Source organism: Cyprinodon variegatus, unplaced genomic scaffold (assembly GCF_000732505.1).
Source record: "Cyprinodon variegatus isolate N-32 unplaced genomic scaffold, C_variegatus-1.0 Scaffold408, whole genome shotgun sequence".
In the NCBI taxonomy this organism is placed as follows: Eukaryota; Metazoa; Chordata; class Actinopteri; order Cyprinodontiformes; family Cyprinodontidae; genus Cyprinodon; species Cyprinodon variegatus.
The window spans coordinates 230,576-249,223 of record NW_015150861.1 but is presented as its reverse complement, the minus strand read 5'-3'; the positions used below and the strand labels follow the sequence as shown (position 1 = coordinate 249,223).

The window sequence follows — 18,648 nt, the reverse complement described above, 5'->3', positions numbered from 1 at the left end:
GAGAAAAGGGTCCTAAGCAGGTTCAATGGATGTGGTGTGGATAATCCATCCTTAATGACGGCCTAGAGTCGGTTTACTGCATCTGAATTTGGAACAGATTCGAGTTTAACAGGCCCGAACAGATAAAGCCGTCTGAAATGTACCTGCTGGTCAGTTACCTCATCAATAAAAGGGACTTAGGGCGAAAACAGTAGAGTGGAACCAAAAGCTCTGAAGGTTTGCCAAAAATAAATTCTACATAAGAGAGTTTTTTTTACTCTACTTTTTAAACCAAACTGTCAGAAAGAGATGAGCTTGCGTCTGATTTACTCACCTTGCTCAGCCCCATGTGGAAGCTGCTCTTCTCCAACTCCAGGGATTCCAGCAACTCTTCCACTGCCTAAAGAGAAGCAGGACAGTCAGTCAGAAGAAGCCTAAATTTCTCACTCACGCCACATGCTGAGTTTCAGCTCAGTTCCGTTTAAGAACAAATTAAGGTTTCAGAAAATGTATAAATTAAAGAAAGCTTTTTTACTGGATCTGGTAGAATCTTCTTTATGTTACATGGAATTGACATAAAATTGGTCTAGAACTCCAACTGTACAGTTTGCATAAAACTAGAGGAGGTCTGATCATTAAAACCAAACATTTTCTCAGAATAAAACTTCAGGAAACTAAAGATTTCTCCACACTTAATGTGTGCAAGATGTCACTTTGTTCAACTTATTCCTGACCAAAAGCTCACATTAAAGTCTTTCTGACCAAAAGCTCACATTAATGTGACATCTAGTACACATCAAGAGCGGGGAAATGTTTTGTGTGCTTCTTTTCTGTTTTACCAAACTGTATCCAGGTTGCTGCAGCTTTTTAGCGTTCCGTTCACTCAACTTTCTCTGAATATAGTTCATTGTTTTCTTCTTGTTACCATTTCAGAATCTGTGGAGGATAATATTCTATTGTTCTTCCTGCTAACTCAGGTTAGAGCTAAATACTGACAGAATTATTGTGCTTCATTCTGTGAAGATGCTCTGATATTTAAGCTCAATAAAAGAACAACAATAAGCTAAAGACCTGTCAGTCAACGAGGAAGGTTGGCTGTAGCTGCTGCCACGCTGTTTGCTAAAACCCTGCTGACCAGGCAGCAGTTTGGGACTGATTACCACCGCTAATACTTGCAGAAAACTGGCCTGCAGAGGCTCTATTTAGAGCCCAGCAGGTGTACAGCATAGAGGAATGCCTATAGACTCACTCTTTTCTCGTCTGGGACGATGTGGTTGCGGCCGTGTTTTTTGGTTGGTTGGGGTGCGAGGACATCAAAGCGTCTGCGGAACTCTGAGAACACCATATGCTCTGGGTAGCCTGGAGGGAAACACATCAGCCTTCGTTGGAGCAACCTTTCATTTTCATGGTAAACCTGCTTTATTGCAGCAGTTTCAAAACACAGAAAAGCTTTACTGAAAGGTCACTTTACCACGCTAACGCGTAGAAGTAACCATGGAAACATGGCAAAGCGGTTATTGGCCGTGCTGTGATCTTATTCTCAGTCAGTGTTTAACATTAAGACACATACAGCTTAAAAATCTGATCTCTGAACATTTCCTATCAAATCCAGTTAATTGAAATTTTTCTCTTTTGTTGAAAATAGAAATGTCAAAAATGACATTCATTGCTTTCAAAAACCGCCTTTAATTTCAATCATCCCTTCTGGGACTCTGGGATGTAACCCGAATTTAAAAGGCAACCAATAACCATGTTTAACATGCAAAACTGTTTGCTGCTAGTGGTATCACACAGTAGCTCTGTTTACATGCGCAAAATTTCCTCAATCTGATCTAGATCTTGGTTGACCGGACGTTCAAAGTCTGTGCTTACATGGACAGAAATAACATGATCCTATCATGATGTTTTAATACATGTACTAAGCGTTCAATCATATTAAATCATTTGTTGTGCAGAACTGTCTTGTTTTCCAGAATGCTTTAGTAGTAGAAGAAGCAGCCTCCTGTTTTGTTAACAAACCCGCACCTCGATTCCGATTTTTTGTGAAATCCAATTTCTTGTCGTTAACATTTCCAGATATATGCGACTTGTATGTGATCTCCTGTGCAAACTGCATTCATACAACACAAGCGTCCCGCATGCGCAGTAGAGGAAGCAATGACATCACAAGCAAGCGTGCTCTGTGTTTACGGATATAAAACACGGATGGTTTTGCTGGAGCGCACCTAGCGATCATTCCTGTTAGAATAATTGTATATAAATGTATCTGTGTAGTGTTATAATGCATAAAGCTGTGTGCTATGTGCATGTGTTCATAGCCATCTTTTCTGAAGTATACTGTAATTTGTAGATTTGCTTTTGGGAGGTTGTGGTTGATCTACGAGCAGCACTCAACCTGCTGAACTTTGGTGAAAAGCTTCAACAGCTTAAACTTTGACTTAACCCTGAGATTTAGAAGATATGTTTACTGAGACTGCAAGTCTGAATTCCTTATCTTGTTTCAACCCCAGTGTAGTCTCAGCTGTTGTAACCAGGGACCACTGATTTCAATAAATAGCGAGGAGAACGCTGGGGCCGCAGAGTGGGTTGGAGATTTGTAAACTCTGCAGTCTCTTCCAACTCTCCTCGCGAGTAAAACTAAATTTAATGTCTCTGTGCCTTCTTTCTTTCCCTGTATGTATGTATGATGTTTTAGGTGCTTAGACCTGACTGTTCCCAACCTTAAAAACTCAATCTTTCCAAGATGGTTAAACATAAATACTGCTCTCTCCATTATCCTCCACAATGGTTGTTGGTTTTCTTCCCGCTTCTGTGTAGAAGATGCAGAATAGTGACCTTTCTTCAGTATTAATGGCGTTCAGGTCGGATGAATGTGACCTAGCCGTTCAGATACAGGTTGCATTTAAAAAAAAAAATCTGATTCGTATCGGATTCAGGACCACATAGCCAAGTGGCCCAGATCGCATTGGAAGAAAATTGGATCTATGTTGTTCAGACTGCCGTGAAAAGATCAGATACAGGTCACATATGGACAACAAAAAATTGAATTTGGGTCACTTGAGGGTGCTGTGTGAACGTAGCCTCTGTCACTTACATTTCTTTTTCGTTGGTTCTTCAGTCATGTCTGTAGATGTTGTTTTTTTCCACTATGGACCTACGTCGCATTATATTTTTGTTTTTGGTGTTTTTTTAGTCAGGGGCTCAGCAGGACTTTATACTAACGGCAGGTCCAAATTAGGGCTGTCCTACAAAAGTTTCAGCTGAGGTCAACCATCAGATGAAAGATGAAGACTGCAGAGTCCAACAGCTTGCAGGCTGTTAAGTTCATGGAGACACATTCATCTGTTTTACAACATGTAGGAGGACTGGTTCTATTAAGATGGTTTACCATCTGCTTTTGCTGCAGGTTCCTTCTTTTTAAAGGGGAGTTTTCTCTCCACGGTCGCTACATGCATGCCCAGCAGAACATGATAGGCTTTAAATGATAAGATCCAAACTCTTTCTTTTCTTTCTCCGTGATCTTTATTTTGAGCTCTGTGGAAGCAAATGAAGTGAACCCCTTGCTTACCTTGCCTATAGATGCGTAGAGCCTCTAACAGCTTAGATCCTCGGAGCTGAGCTCTCAGGAGGCCCACATCTAAAGTCATCAGACCGGAATCAGAGCTCTCTCCATGCGGCACACGGGGTTCACTTCCCCCCACCGCCTCTGCTTTAGGCAGCAGGCAATGAACAAAGTGAACCTTGGAACGACGCACCATGTCAATCAAAGCATCCTGAAAACACAAAGATGGATGTTAAGAGTTGGCTTGAAGATTGTGGACTAAGCCGACGTCACGATGTGTACTGGTGGTTGATTACTGGTGTGAAAGGAGCTGCAGGTACCGTGGTTCAGTGGTTCTGTCACAGGTTGGAGCTTACCAACATTTATTCCAGGTCTTCCTTTGCTCAAGATTACAAATGTTTTATTCATACCTAAACTACTGCAAGATCTTGACATAGAATGGGAGTCAGTCATCCAGCATTAGCCTTTGAAATATCAGGGGTAGCAGTTGGCTATCAGATGGTCCACTACAATTTTCCCCCACTGTGTCAGACATGGAGCCCCTTTTTAACCATTTCTTGACTAGGGCCTTTTTAGGAGTTCAAGAGGAAAGATGTCCTAACCTTTTATCTCCTCACTCTTTAACCAGTCCAGGTAAAAAGTGCACGTGTCCTTGGGTAACCTTGTGACTTACACTATTGTCCAATAACTGAAGAACTCGGCCCCAGTAAATAGGTATTTTTGTGACTGATGTTCATCAGCCGACACCGCCACCAAAATTGTTGATCTGAATGGAGTAATATCTGCTGTAACTGAGGTGTTAAGGAATACTGTTTTAACAAAATGCCAGAAGTATACTTTTAAGATTATGTAAATGTAAATCCCTTTATTGTCCCATAATGGGGAAATTGACTCTGGATTGAACCCATCCCCTTGGGTAGCAGTGGGCTGCCGTTGTGTGGCGCCCGGGGAGCAGTGTGGGGTTAAGGGTTTTTCTCAGGCTGTCCGGATGGAACCGGCAACCTTCGCAGAGCACCAGCACACCGCTCTAACCACCCCCCAGATCCAACTTCTAGTTTTAGTAATTTTAGAAAACACACTGTCTACTGTTATGACTGGGCTTAAAGAGGCAATAAGTAATTATGAAAAAGAATTTAAATTGGAGCTTTTCTACAGAAAATGTCTGTATTACAACTCCTTCTTTGATAAATCGTGTATATATAGAGGCTGAGGTTATCCTAATCTATCTCTAGTTATGCTGCTATAGCCTAAGGCTGCTGGAGGACTCCTCACCCTGCTTTACCTTACTCTTACTCAATTTTGTTATTTTTATTCTTTACTTTTTAAATTTTAACCAAGTGTTCTCTCCGTTTTGCTTTCATAGTTGCTACAGCCTAATTTTTTTTAATTTTTTTTTTAATATGTGACAATGTCCTTGAGGGAGACATCAGCTCAGCTCGTGACTCAGTGTTCTTCTATAGATGATTCTCTTGGTCCTCTCTTTAAGTGGTTACTGATGTCCCTCTCCTAGATATAACTATTTCATTTAAATGGGTTTATCTCCTACATGAAGCCACTACAGTTTTACTTTTTTGCACTTTCATATTGTTTGCTTTTAAGCTTTTAGAAGGCCTCAGCAAGTAACTAGCAGGTGTGGCTAAGTGTTTTCCGTAGCGTGGATGCTTGCTACAGTGATGTGTTTCTGTCCAGTAACTGCTAGCTAAGTCAGTCACTCACCACTTGGAGTTTGACCTGGATGCAGTGACTCTTTTTCTTGACAGCAGCAACACCTGTGGTGAACGTCTTCCTCATGCTTGTGGCTCGACGCAGGGCAAGCTGGGAGCTTCCCTCCAGACCAGCAATGGAGCCTGACAACACAGTGGCGCCACTGGACCGGCCAAGGAACAGACCACTTATGTTCTTCCTAGAATGATGAAGAGATGGCTGTCATGTGCTAATAAGTTGGCATCACTAAGACATAGAAGTGAGGAGACTAAAGGTAAAACACAAAGCTTACAATACCTTTTTTAACAATAATCTCCATTTGAATTATCTTGTTGTGGTTTATAAACTACCTCACCACGCACTGAAATATGAAGAGGCCAGCTCAAGAGAGCAGATTAAACAATAAGGCGATGAAGTTCAATCTTTCAGCTTTGTTTGACAGTTAACATTTTTATAAGCTGGCATATTACATTTAAATTAGGCCATTACCGGATTGTAAAATAAATTCAAAGTGCTTTTACTTCTTCAATAATTTGCAATGTCTGTTCTGTAATGCTGCTCAGCAGCATTACTGTTATTCTGGTGACTATGCTGGGATCCCCGATGAGCATTCCTTACTTCTGAGAGTCCTGCAGCAGAGTGGCAGCGCTCTGGGCTGCAGGGTTGTTCTTTGCATGGCCCAGCCAGCCCTGGATGTTGTACTCCACCCAGTCCGTTCCATGGCTGTGGCCCAGAAGGAAAAGGTGGGACTTCTCCCCTCGCAGCAACAGATTGGCTCCTGCAGTAAGAGGGAGAAAGATCAGTATGGTCAATTTCCTTTATCTCAAGGACCCTTGAGGAGGTGAAAGATCATTGATCACCTTTGTTTTCTCCCAGACCAGCACTGTAGTAGCTGAAGAGTCTCTCCAACATCAGTTCCTCTGAACCTCCAGGCTTAACCCCCTCCTCCTCCATCAGCCACAAAAGACCTCGAGCCTCTTCCATCCGTGCAAGAGTACGGACCTGCAGTGAGTGCACCAAGTGGGAAAACTCAACTAAGACTGAACTAATGCTGACAAATCTTTGCATTTAGAACGATAACAGGTTCTAGACAGAGTCAGGCGACATGTGAGCCAACAGGGGAGGAGACACCCATAGGGACACTGGTCCACCTTGGGTCTGGGATGCCGACGAACAAAACCGTTTAGGAATCAGTTTGGAAGAAAAGCCTCCTAATGTAAGGATATGACAACCCACAAACTCCCGTGATGACCACATGTAAGTCTAAATAAGCTAAAAAAAACATCCACTGGACTTTTTTTTTTTAAAGCTTTTTAAATTCAAAATGTCAGAAATAGCATTGAGTTTGTATCTTTATATAGTAGCCCAAAAACTTTTTTTGGCTTAGAAAACATGGAAATTAAACAAGAAGAATGGGTCCGCCTCTTAGGAATTGGGAGTCGTTTTGGGTTCTTTGTAAGCCTGCAATACCTGATACTGATCTAGGCCTCTGAAAGGCGGGTCGTTAGGGGCAATTGTTGGCTTGGCTGCGCAGTCGAGATGTGTTGTCCCTTGCATGGGGTTGGAAGGTGGAAATGATACTGGGAAGGAATCAACTCTATCACTGAATTGTAGGTTTTGGAAAGCTGAAACCTGAGTCCCCCCATCTGATTAAGGTTGTTTTTTTATTTTTTTTTACATAAATGGCTTCCTTCACGCCCCTTTCAAACCACCCGTCTTCTTTGTCCAAAATGTGAACATTCTGGTTCTCAAATGAGTGTCCCTTGTCCTTAAGGTGCAGGTGGACGGGAGAGTCTTGTCCCATGGAGATCGCTCTCCTGTGTTGGGCTATGCGTCTGTGGAGAGGTTGTTTGGTTTCCCAATATAAAGATCAGAGCATTCCTCGCTGCACTGAACCGAATACACCACTCAATGAGAATCCAAGACAACTCCCCATTCCAACAGGGAGACCCATTCAATATGCATGTTTTATACGCCAAAACAAGTTTTCTAGCTACTGTATAAAGCTTCGAATTCGATGGTAATTCAGACATTTTGATTTGAAAAAGCTTCCTGGATGGAATGAGAAACCTCTTCAAACTTGGAAACCTATACCCCATTTACACTACCGTTGAAAAACCGTGCCGAGACCGGTCTGAGCTCAGTAACTGAGATAACTTATCGTGTGTAAATGGAAAGCAAACTGAACTGAACCGAGCTAGACACGACCGAACCGAGCTAACTGCAGACCAGTTCCAGAGGTGGACTCGGCTTGGTTTTTCCCTGGCTCGGTTCTCTGATAACAAGAGCGCATGAGCAGAACGCGTCATCTCTGTCTGGCTGCACATCCCGATTCACACTCCATTCCAGTAGTTGGCGGTAATGCCCCTCCAGAAACAGAAGAAGAAGAACAACTTCTTCTTTAACTATAAACAACAATCGAAATCTCTTCCGCGCAACATTTTAAATAATGGCATTTTAAATAATAACACCGAAGTAAAGCAATAATAATCAAGCATAACTTTCTGAATGTGACGGGCGCCGCCATTTTGATTTACTTGATTCCCTCCTTCTTCATCTTCTTCTTTCTTCTTTTAGGGCGGTTGGCAAACCACTTTTGGTGCATTACCGCCACCAACTGCTTGATTTCCTCCTTCAATACTGGCCATAATACCGCAGATTGTCACTAGGAGGCGAGGAACCGAGATAGCGTGATGTGTAAACAATCGTCAGAACCGAGCTCGGCCTGGTTAACTGATCCGAGCTTGGACCGGTCTCGGCATGGATCGGTTTTTCAAGGGTAGTGGAAATGAGGTACAAGTCCAGTTGATAGTTTTTTTTACTTTTTTGGAATGCCTATGACCTGGATGACTGAGAATCTTCAACAGCATTAGACCACATGTAAGAGCAACACAGAGCAGTGAGATGTACTTACCAGAGCCTGAGATGGAGCTTGATCAATGGCTGCTATGGACAGGGAGGGACTGGACTCTACGTCATCTAAGACAAGCTCTATGTTTTCCTAGAAGCAGGGAGGACAGCGACTGATGTTAGTGAGCTACATCACATTTATACCCAGGAAGCATGGAGAGCAGCCCAACAAACAGTACAAAATAACACAGAGATATATGGGATCAGAGTCAGACTTCAAACAGGCTGTGGGTCATTAATAGAGAGAGACAGAGAGACAAAGAGAGAGAAAACGAAAGAAAGAAAAAAGAAAGTAACCAATGAAGAAATGTTAGGCACCACGCAAATCAGGTAAATCTGTATCATTTTCTTTTCATTTCCAAAAGGATGAGCTGGGGTTCCAGTCATTAGTCTTGTATTCCCCACTTTCTACACCTCTGCTGGGATTCATAAAAACTAAAATGGCATAAAAATGTGCACTACTTCAGGGCATCTGTGAGCCATGGGTACAGAGGACGCACATTTGGAGGCAGAGGAAACTCCTGCACAGGTGCTGAGCTGGGGATTGGAGGCATTATTATTGCTATCAACGTTTTATATGAAGAGAAATTAAATGTCTGACAATGGATCAACTTTTCGGGTCTGAAACCACAGTTATGTTTGTTTACACTGCTGTGCAGTAACTATACATAAGGAGCTGTAACAGAAATCAAAAGGTTCATAAGCCAATCAATGGACCTCAAGCAAGAACGTTCATACAAACAAATTTATTCTTACATTGTTTCTACTATTCTACTATTTCTAATCTTCTCTCAGATACGAACAAATTATGCGAGTGTTCCAGACTAATGTAGCAGTCTAATTAACTACATTTGCTGTTATTTAGAAGTAATTGCCCCTTTCATCAGGGTTGCATCAGGGGTCTGCAACCTGTGGCTCAGGAGGCTCTTGATAGTGACCAAAATTATATAAAAACTAACTAATGTGCTATAATAATAAAACACAAGTCTTAGAGGCTTTGGTGGTTTTTATAAAATATGTTAAGGACAGATGCTTTAAACCTTATACTTGTTACTGCACTACCCTATGAAAGGAACATTTTACTACAATCGTGTATGATAAACTCCTTATACTTAATCTTCTTAGTTTTATAAATAATCAGTGTCACAGGGTCAAATTTAACAAACTATTAATTTTAGGTTTGTGGCAGCAACGAGTCTAAACACAAAGAAATGTTCTTAGATTAAACAAATCATGAGCTGCTCAGTGGAGCAGTGGGTAGCACTGCTGCCTTGCAGCAAGAAGGTTCCGGGTTCTATTTCCGGCCTGGAGTCTTTCTGCATGGGGTTTGCATGTTCTCCCTGAGCATGCGTGGGTTCTCTCCGGGTACTCCGGCTTCCTCCCAAAGACCGAAAACATGACTGTTAAGTAAATTGGCTTCTATAAATAATCCTTAGGTGTGAGTTTGTGTGTGAATGTTTGTTTGTCCAGTTTATCTCTATTGCCCTGTGATGGACGGGTGACCTGTCCAGGGTGGACCCCGCCTCTCGCCCGTAGACAGCTGGAGATAGGCACCAGCACCCCTCGCGACCCCAGCAGGGATAAACATGACTGAAAATGTCTGGCTGGATGAAACAAACCCCTTTGATGGTTTTTATTTTTTAAATACCTACAGCCCATAACGAAAACGAGCTTAAATGAAACAAAACTAATGAGCCAATTTTTAAAATCTAAGGAGTAGAAAGTAGAGATAATTGCAAAAATATGTAAGGAGTACCAGCAAAAAGTTGGGAAAATAATTACTCCAGTAAAGTATAGATAATCCAAATTTCTACTTAAGTAAGGTAACAAAGCATTTGTACTTTGTTATACTGGCCATCTGCCTCTGGTGTACAAGGAGAGTATTCTGTTGTTAAAAAGTCCAATTCTGCCTTGGCTGCAAACTGCTAGCTGGTTGAAATAAACAATAACCAGGCTGTAGATCCTGCAGACCGGTCAATGAATCATTGATGCATGTAGAGATCCACATCAGGAGGCAACCAGCATCACTACCTTAACCGTGTTCTGGTAATACTGTGAAATGCCAGCAATCTTCTTTTTGGTGACCTTTATCTACTGTTCTGACTTTAATGGAAAGATGCTGCAGTAACTTAATTCCTAAATCATTCCCATTTACACTCTGTGCTGATTGTTTTAGGTGATCAAGCTTCCGGTTTATCCAATCATTCACGCAACAACTGCTGCTCTGTATGCGGGCCTGCTGGCCAGATCAGATCATTGTTTATGTAAGAACATGTGTGCAAAGCTTTCTGCAGAGATGCACCTCCTTATATCGATCGAGCTCCTGGACAAAGGTGCGTTCGTGAAACAGGGTCTGCAGCCTCTCCTGTGTGTAGTTATGGCAAAGCTCCTCAAATGTGGCTCCTCTTTGCTGCTGAGCCAGGCGAGGGTTCTGGAAACCTGGCGTGTCCACAATCAGGATGGAGCAGAGAGAATGCTGGCTGGATTTCAGAGCCCTGGGAACAAAGATTTGGTCGTCAATAGAAGGAACATTAAGAGAAGAGAAGCTGCACATTTCTTCAGAAATCAAAAACTAAATATATTCCAACTATTTTCTGCAGGTTTTTCCTGATTTGAGAAATATAATTTAATTATTTCTTTTTCTAAAAAAACGGTTTAGTTTTTATAAAGTGTTTTTATATTTTTTTTGTTGTTGGAAAGAAGAAACCTCCACCAGCCGCCACTGAAATTTATACCATTTATTAAATTCAACCAAAAAATACATCTACAGAAAAAAGCCAAGTATCTGTTGCATCAGGGTCTGTTGGACTTTAGATGAAGTTACCTGTTAATGAGAGAGATGAGCACAGTGAAGACCTCGGAGTAAAGTCCTGATGCCATCGACTCCAAACACTCCAGAGCCGTGAATTTAGATCCTATGAGACAAACCTGAGTTAACGACAATAACTTAGTGGGGAAGAAAATACACACCTGCTTTCACGTATACATAAGCATTAAAACACATGAAGGTGGTTTAAAGTCGGTCATTTAAAAAGACAAAGACGATTCACCGCCCCTGTAATGAATTTAAAGCCTAAAAGCTACGACAGAAAACGATCCATCTCCAAAGACCTGAGTAAACTAAGCTTAGCCTAACTGTCCATTTTCATCCCAAGGGAAGTGATTGTGAATTTATGGACTGAACCAGAAGGTCAAGTTCTTGCTCTTCGTTTGAGTCACGTTCAGAGGCCTCAGTTCTGGTCATGGCCACCATGAGTTTAGCACTATTGGACATTTACTTCTCCATGACGCTCTAACTGCATGGAGTGAGGCTCCACTGATTCAGAATGTCACAGGGCTAAAATGAAAAACATGGCTACACTCTACAGTATTTACTAGATGTTTATTAAGTAGACTCAAAGTGATATTAATGATGAAGAAATAGTACTGATCTCTACAGCTAGACCTGCATTTGAGAAACACACTAAACAATCCTGCTCTTAAGGTATACCCATTAACTGGCTGAAAATATCTTTCATATCTAAAATATTAACAGGTGTACCGAAGAACAAGACAAAAGAAGAGGGTGAAAACTACCAAACAAGGGGAAGGGAAAGATCAATCAAGGTGGTTCCCAAAATCTATAGAGGAACCAAATGTGTAAAATCCCAAAAAACTCAAGAGCATCTGAAATAAAGATGTAAAGCTGAAGGTGTGTCTGAAGTCATTGTTAGTTGTGTTACAGTTGGCCTGTTAAAGGTATAGTGAAGGATGATCTTTTTCAAGCTCTAAATAACTGGTCCTCCTAATTGTCAATCGCTCTGGTGATGTGTAATACGTAAGCTTGTCCCGATTTCCACTTACCGGTGGCAAGTCTGACATAGTGGAAAAAAGACAAATCTTCCTAAGGTACGCAAGCTTGTATGAGCGGTGCAAACTGCAACTTTTAAACAGAGTGTGCACAAGGAGAAATGGGCTTCCGCATGCTCTTGCACGCATTTAATAGGCTGAAAATACCTCTCAGGAGCGGGTACAGGGTTCTGCATGTGCATTAAATTTTTTTTTTTTTTTTTAAAGTGGATAGGGCGGGTCTTTTCAAAAAATTAGCAAAAATTCTCCACTATACCTTTAGGGAGCAGGCCAGTCCTAGTGGCCATCATAGTGGTCAGCTTCCTTCTCTTGGAAGGGATTTAAAATGTCACCTTCCTGTGGGTATAGGGCACTAATCGACCAGGATGTTTGTCAGATGCTTGGTCAGGATTGAAGGCCGACCAACTCCTGGACATGACCCATGAAATTGACCAACAAAAAAAAAAAGAGGCTTGCTCCTGTGACTAGAGTTAAGAGTCGTACTGTGATCTGTAATTTAACTACTTTAATTTAATCAATTTAGATTAACTTCTCTAAGATGAATTCTGATGCTCCATTTTTTCATCTTTTCCTGTCTGCAAAGCTCACTTATAAAATATAATTGAACAAAACCTAATCTTTTAAATGGTTGGAGAGAAAAACAAAATGCAGTTTTAAAAATGCAGAAAAACAAAACCTCGGTTTGGATCCTAACCATCGTGTTCTCTCTCCTCTCTACAGAAGAAAAGGATGACACTGTGCAGGAATTATGGTCGATCTGATGGCCATCCCAGCTGTATGTTAAACGTTTAACACTAAATTCATGCAGGTTTCCTTCAGCATGAAAACAAAGTTTATCCAAGTTCTGACTTATCTAGGGCTGAAACTAACCAGTTTTGCAAATCGATTAATCTGTTGATTATTTTTTTGAACAATCCATTAATAATCGGAGAGCCAAAGGTTCCTTAAAGAAGATTTTTACGAAAGTAAACCTAAAACCTAATTAAAACTAAAACTTTTCCACTTGATAAACCATATTTACAGACATTTTTTTCATCTTAAATGCAAAATAAATTTGGTACAATTGCTGCTCTAAAGCTGGGCATATACTTTACAATTTTGCAATCGTTGCACGCAGCTTTAGCTCACACTGTACAACAAAACCGCAGGGTTTAAAAGTTCCCAGCTCACAAGGTTTGTTCTCACACTGTGCAGGTCGACACTCTGATGCGATCTACCTGCTCACACTGTACATCTAAAAACCACATGGGACTCAGCTCCGCAGTGAGATGGCGCTACTCAGACTCATTTATCTGGAAGCCAAAGGATTAAAAGAGGAATATGAAGCTCACTAGAGTGAAACGCGCTGCCGTGGCAATTTCTGCAATTTTGTGCTGAAAGCCCTAAAAAGAAAAGGCGACGACGTATTTGGACAAAGACATGGCTGAGCAAAGGTGGCTACTACAGTCTGTCAATTTAATAGAAAGAACTTCATTTCACTCATTGCACCCCCGCCATGCTTCTGTGTTTTCATCTGAGAGGAAGAAGAACAATGCTACAGTCAGACCAAAAGCAGCAAGAGCAGCAAGAGCAGCAAAAACGCATGTGCTGCTTCATTTTTGATCCTTGCACAAGTTTAGTTTTGACGCCCAACAGCTGCGTAGTTGGGCGGAGCTACCCTATCCTTTATTTGTCTGTAACAATGGCAGCTGTATTTACTGTGATCAGTGGGTAAAAAATAGTTTTAATATGTTTTTAAGTGAGAAAGATGATCTGAAAACTTCGTCTGTGCAGTCAGTATATCCAGATTACCACCCTGTCTTCAAATGTTAGTTCGCTGTCAGAGTTGCTCAGACCCCCACATACCGTCGGTACCCTGTGACTAGGAACCCCATCAACAGCAGCCTCTGGCCTGGTCGCCTCTTCACGGTTTGCCGCAGAGGCTGAAAGGCTTTTTTCATGTACGTAATCCAAACTGCAGGCACCAGGATAATAAAAGTGAACACGTTTTGCCGGCAGATTTCTATATTTTAAGTTAATTTAGGCGTTAATAAACAGTTTCAGAGGAGTGATCATAGCGCTCTGCATTATCAGCGATGTGTCTCTCTCCCTGCCAGCTCTCAGATAAGCTTTTCCGATGAGTTTATGTGGCGCGTCGAGCAGCAAGTTAAATTTTTCCAACTCCAGCAGCAGCTGCGTTTGCTGTGCCATTGACTTTGCATGTAAACTAGCTGCTCCGGCTGCCTCTGGTGCTTTAGCTCTAAACGTAGAAGAAGAATCCTTGTTTGCCCACTGAGCGATTTGTCCACGACCACCTTACGACGGCCGACTGAATTTAAAACATGTTTGGTTTTCTCGCAACCTCACAATTACTGATTGGGAGGTGGCTGTGAGAGGCTGATCGCCCCTCGTTACCGCCTGTAATCTACACGACCAACAATCAGGCTGAAAGTCGACTCGATCAAAAAATTATCGTATGACTGGAGAGTCGGTCCGAAAAAGGCAAAAAAAATGTAAAGTGTATGCCCGGGCTAAGTGGGTTGCTCTGTCAGCTACATTTTTTTTGTCTATGTAATCCAGTTAAAGATAAATCGATTACTAAATTAGTTTGACGAAAAATAATAGATTAATCCGATTAATTGTTTCAGCCGTACATGTATCCCACACTCTGAAAAAGGCCCCAGGAAGCTATAATCTGTATCATCTGTGTATCTTCTTAATAAACCTGATGGTAAAATGTTAAGTCTTTTTTTTTTTTATTTGAATCGTCAGTTTTCTGGATTAGTCAGTTAAGACTTCTCCAACTAAAGCTGAAGGAGACAGGGAACCAGCAGCCTGAGCAAACAAACTGCAAATAATTTCTATAATGTCTCACAGAAAATCAGCATCAAAGATAACTCCAGACTTTATGGCAGTTTTTTTTATTTTTTTTTTTACCTAAGCCATCACCTTGGCCAGCATCATCTGTACCCCCCCTGAACAAAGGCTGCATTCCTCTGGCCTGGTTCTTGAAGATCAGTGAGGACAGTTCATCCAGGTTGCAGCCCAGTAGATAGGACGCCTTCTGGGCCCATTCATGGCGAGCGAATTGCCTGCGTCCAGCTGGAAGAACAGGAGTAGAGTCAGAACATGACAAACTGCAAAAACAGAGAACTATCTAGTGACCAGAACATATCACAGCAAAGAGCGTGGAAATAAAATACAAGAAGGGAAGGTTACTGAACCAAACTAATATCTTCTGGATTGGCTGTTTGACTTTTCTTTTAATGTTTTCTCTTCCCTGTTTATCTCTGTTAGCTTAGCTCAACCAGTAGATGGCAGCATTTAGATGAGTCGGACTTAGAGCTACCATCAATAATGTGTTGGAAAGGCGTTGAACACAATAGCAGGATGATGTGTGCATAGATAGGGTCCTGGAACATGAATGGATGGGACTTTTCTGGTGCACAAAGGACTACAGACTGACTGCAGGTGAAGACCTCAGCACAGATCCACCAACACATAGAAAATGAGGTGACACAAAGATCCCTGACTAGCAAAGTCTACATGGGATCATATATACCTTATCCATGTAGCAAGGCAGTAAAGCCCCGTCACACCTTGATGATTCAGTCAGCGTATGAAAAACCTTTCAAACATGCTGGCATACGTTGGATAAGTTGTGGGTACGTTTTGTTTAAGTACGTCGACATATGCCGAGTACGTCAAGAAATTTTGAGTATGGGGCATAAGTTACAGGTAAGTTACAGTAGTAGCCATTCAAAATTTCCCCACTTTCCTTGACGGGCCCTTGGCTGGTCCCCTACAATTCCTTTTTAAACATCAATCTTTGAGCAAAAATATTCTTTCTCTCATGATTTGTGGAGATTAAAATCTAAAGATCAGGTCAGACCCTTTCATTCAGTGAAACTGTGGAGTCGGAGTGAAAAAATATGTGAAGGGCCATTTTGAATGTTACTGTATCTGATCGTTGACACACGTCAAGTGTAAATTACTCATAAGTCGTGGTGTCCAGTTTATCCAAAACCTATGAGTAACGTGTGCATAACTTCGGTGTAACTTATCAAGAACTTCTCTCCAACGCATATCAAGGTATCTGACATGTTCCAGGCGAGCGCTGAACGTGTTTCTAACTTCCAGCTACTGTATAATGGCGTATTGGCAGCGTTTTGGTATAAAGGGGGTTCACAGGAGGAAACCGTTAGTTCTCCTCCAGACTTCATCCCCATCATAGGGTGAGCCAGAAGGTGAGTGATGGATCCTCCCTGCGTTCACGCCCACCACCAACAAACCTCCTAGCAGACATGATGCTGAATCTGCTGTGACTGCAAACCTTCTTACTTTTTATTCATTATTTTTTCGGGGATGGGTGGTAAATAGCAGCTAGGTTAATACCCCAATGAAATGTATCTTTTTATGCAAACCAGGCACCTCATTACGCTGCTGTGCATTATTCATAAGTTACTGTCGTGGGACATAAGTTCTGGACTCGATATGAATATTCTATGTATACACCCAAATTTGAAAACGTACATAGAAAGTTCAGCGTATGGCAGCATTTTAGACGATTCTGCGATGTCAGGAATACGCTGGCTAAAGGGCTGGTTATCCTCCCACAGCAGTGTGTCGCAGGTATGACGCAGATATTTTTGATTTGTTATTTATGCCCAATTTTGAAGCATGGACTTTGCTTTGTTATTCCACAACAACGCAAGGGTGACAATCCAAACTAGCTGTGAGTCTTGATACGCATGAGGCAGTGAGGAAGTGGAAAAACTCAAGGGGCAAGTTTGTGTGATAACGTAGTGACACAAGGGCGAAAAAGAGCGTGGATCCAGGTGGAAAAAGGCTCCCAGAGTTCTCCCGCACCTGCTCTACTAGCTGGTCCATCTTCATGAGCCATTTTCCAAAATGGCGGTCATACAAACAAAACAAGCCGGTACCAAACAGGAAATACACATAGTGTAGAGCGGATGTAGATTTGACCAATCAGAGGCCTCTTTTCTGTGGCACTGTCTGCAGTCAGCTACAATTTTGGAGAGGTGCAGCAGAGTGTCTGCGGAGGGGGCGGGGCATATCTGCGTTAACTGTGACACACACAAAGACGACCTGGTTTCTGAGTATAAACAAGCCTTAAATCAGCAAGGTATGACAGCGCTAATCGACTGTGGTGCAGAAAGAACGTCTCTAGATGGAACATCACCTCCATGCCGTGGCATTAAAGCTCTAAGCCTGACTTCTTGGACAAGCCAAAATGGACCAACCTCAAGCTATCATGTCACATCATAGATAGGTTTCTTCTTCTAATGAGCTGGCCTGATCCCATTAACAAGCAGGCAGCAGATCCAGCCTTCCTTTTGACGGCAGCTATCTGCTCTAGAAGTTTGACTGATTCTGTGATCTGGTTGCTTTTAGCAGCTGATCAGAAGCCAAATGAACACAAAGTCTAATTTTATGTTAGCTGCATCAACACAGATGGGTCTGAATGTTTTTTAATAGGCTGATATCGAGAGCCCAGATTTACTGGAAGGCTTCACTTAGTAAAAAAAAAAAACAGGCAAAGCAGAGAAGTGGATGAATAATAAGGTATATGCTATCAGATTGAAGCCCTGATGAAATGATAAAAGCATGAGGACATAAAAGCAAAATGAAACTGACAATAAAACCAAGTTTGTAAGAGAATAACACTTATTCCATTACCTTCATCTCCGTCTGCATTTGATAGGACACAGCATGCAAACATGCAAGCAAAGAGAGGAGGTTAGACAACAGTTTATGGATGCAATTATTCATCTGACACATAAAACACCAGAAGCCATGAAGAGCGCTTGGAAGCCACCGAGACATTTCAGAAGCATGAGCTGATCAGGCTGAGGAGGAACAACGTTGTTCTCTTGCACACCAGGCGAAGGCGACAGCGAAGGTTAGGAGGGACACGTCCCATGGTCGTTAAGGCTGGGAAGGACACTGTCCTCCTGTCCTTTAACACAGCTTCTAAGACTCATATCTCCTTATAGCTCTTTTTAAGAAATTCTTTTAGATTATTTTACAAAAATGAAGTTAGTTTGGTGAAAGTTCAATGTGCTAAATAAACAACCGTGTTTAGGCAGCAATGAGTAATACGACATCATATTAACAACGGCTTAGTTTGAATTGGGATGTACAGATCCTACCTTTAGTGGCTCCTGCGGCCCCTAAGTGATAAATGGCCCCTAGAATAAGCCAGAGAGCTTTCTGTTCCTCCACAGAGATGCCCAGGACCTTCATTGCAGCCTGGAGCTTGGTGAACTGTTGCAGCGCCCTCTGCTTGTCTTCAGTCTGAAAACCAAACCAGATTCAAAGTCCCGCTTCTGTTAAGGAGGCGCTGCTTGGGCCCCGTCATTAAATGAAGGAATAAAAAGGAGCCCATTACCTTGGAGAGTGGCTGGATTCCAAACGCACTGCTCTCATTCAGCTGGTTGAGATGCAACTCCGTCCTTAAAAGTGGAGAAGAAGACAGAGTCAGCTCCTTTCAGCTACTGGAGAATATAGTTCACTTTTCCTGTAGGACCATAGGAGGCCGCAGGGTAAACTAAAAACTAAAACTATTCTCTGAATGGTGATGAAATAAATTCTATATACAGCTGATTCACAACATGTCATTTTCAGGCACTATAAGATTAGTT

At 41.9% G+C, this 18,648-nt stretch overlaps 1 protein-coding gene across 1 annotated transcript in view; it reads right to left on the bottom strand.

The window, feature by feature from the left end:
* The window catches only part of LOC107093109 (unconventional myosin-XVIIIa-like), a 94,203-nt gene that overhangs the window by 24,728 nt on the left and 50,827 nt on the right, over positions 1–18,648 (bottom strand). Inside the window, exons 9-21 of the mRNA XM_015387941.1 lie at positions 18,396–18,459; positions 18,157–18,301; positions 17,684–17,695; positions 14,921–15,085; positions 10,980–11,070; positions 10,458–10,650; positions 8,160–8,246; positions 6,106–6,247; positions 5,864–6,023; positions 5,258–5,444; positions 3,548–3,752; positions 1,229–1,338; positions 314–379 (exon numbers count right to left, since the gene is read on the bottom strand). Coding sequence (XP_015243427.1) covers positions 314–379; positions 1,229–1,338; positions 3,548–3,752; positions 5,258–5,444; positions 5,864–6,023; positions 6,106–6,247; positions 8,160–8,246; positions 10,458–10,650; positions 10,980–11,070; positions 14,921–15,085; positions 17,684–17,695; positions 18,157–18,301; positions 18,396–18,459 — 1,627 coding nt within the window. The remainder of the gene's footprint in view (positions 1–313; positions 380–1,228; positions 1,339–3,547; positions 3,753–5,257; positions 5,445–5,863; positions 6,024–6,105; positions 6,248–8,159; positions 8,247–10,457; positions 10,651–10,979; positions 11,071–14,920; positions 15,086–17,683; positions 17,696–18,156; positions 18,302–18,395; positions 18,460–18,648) is intronic.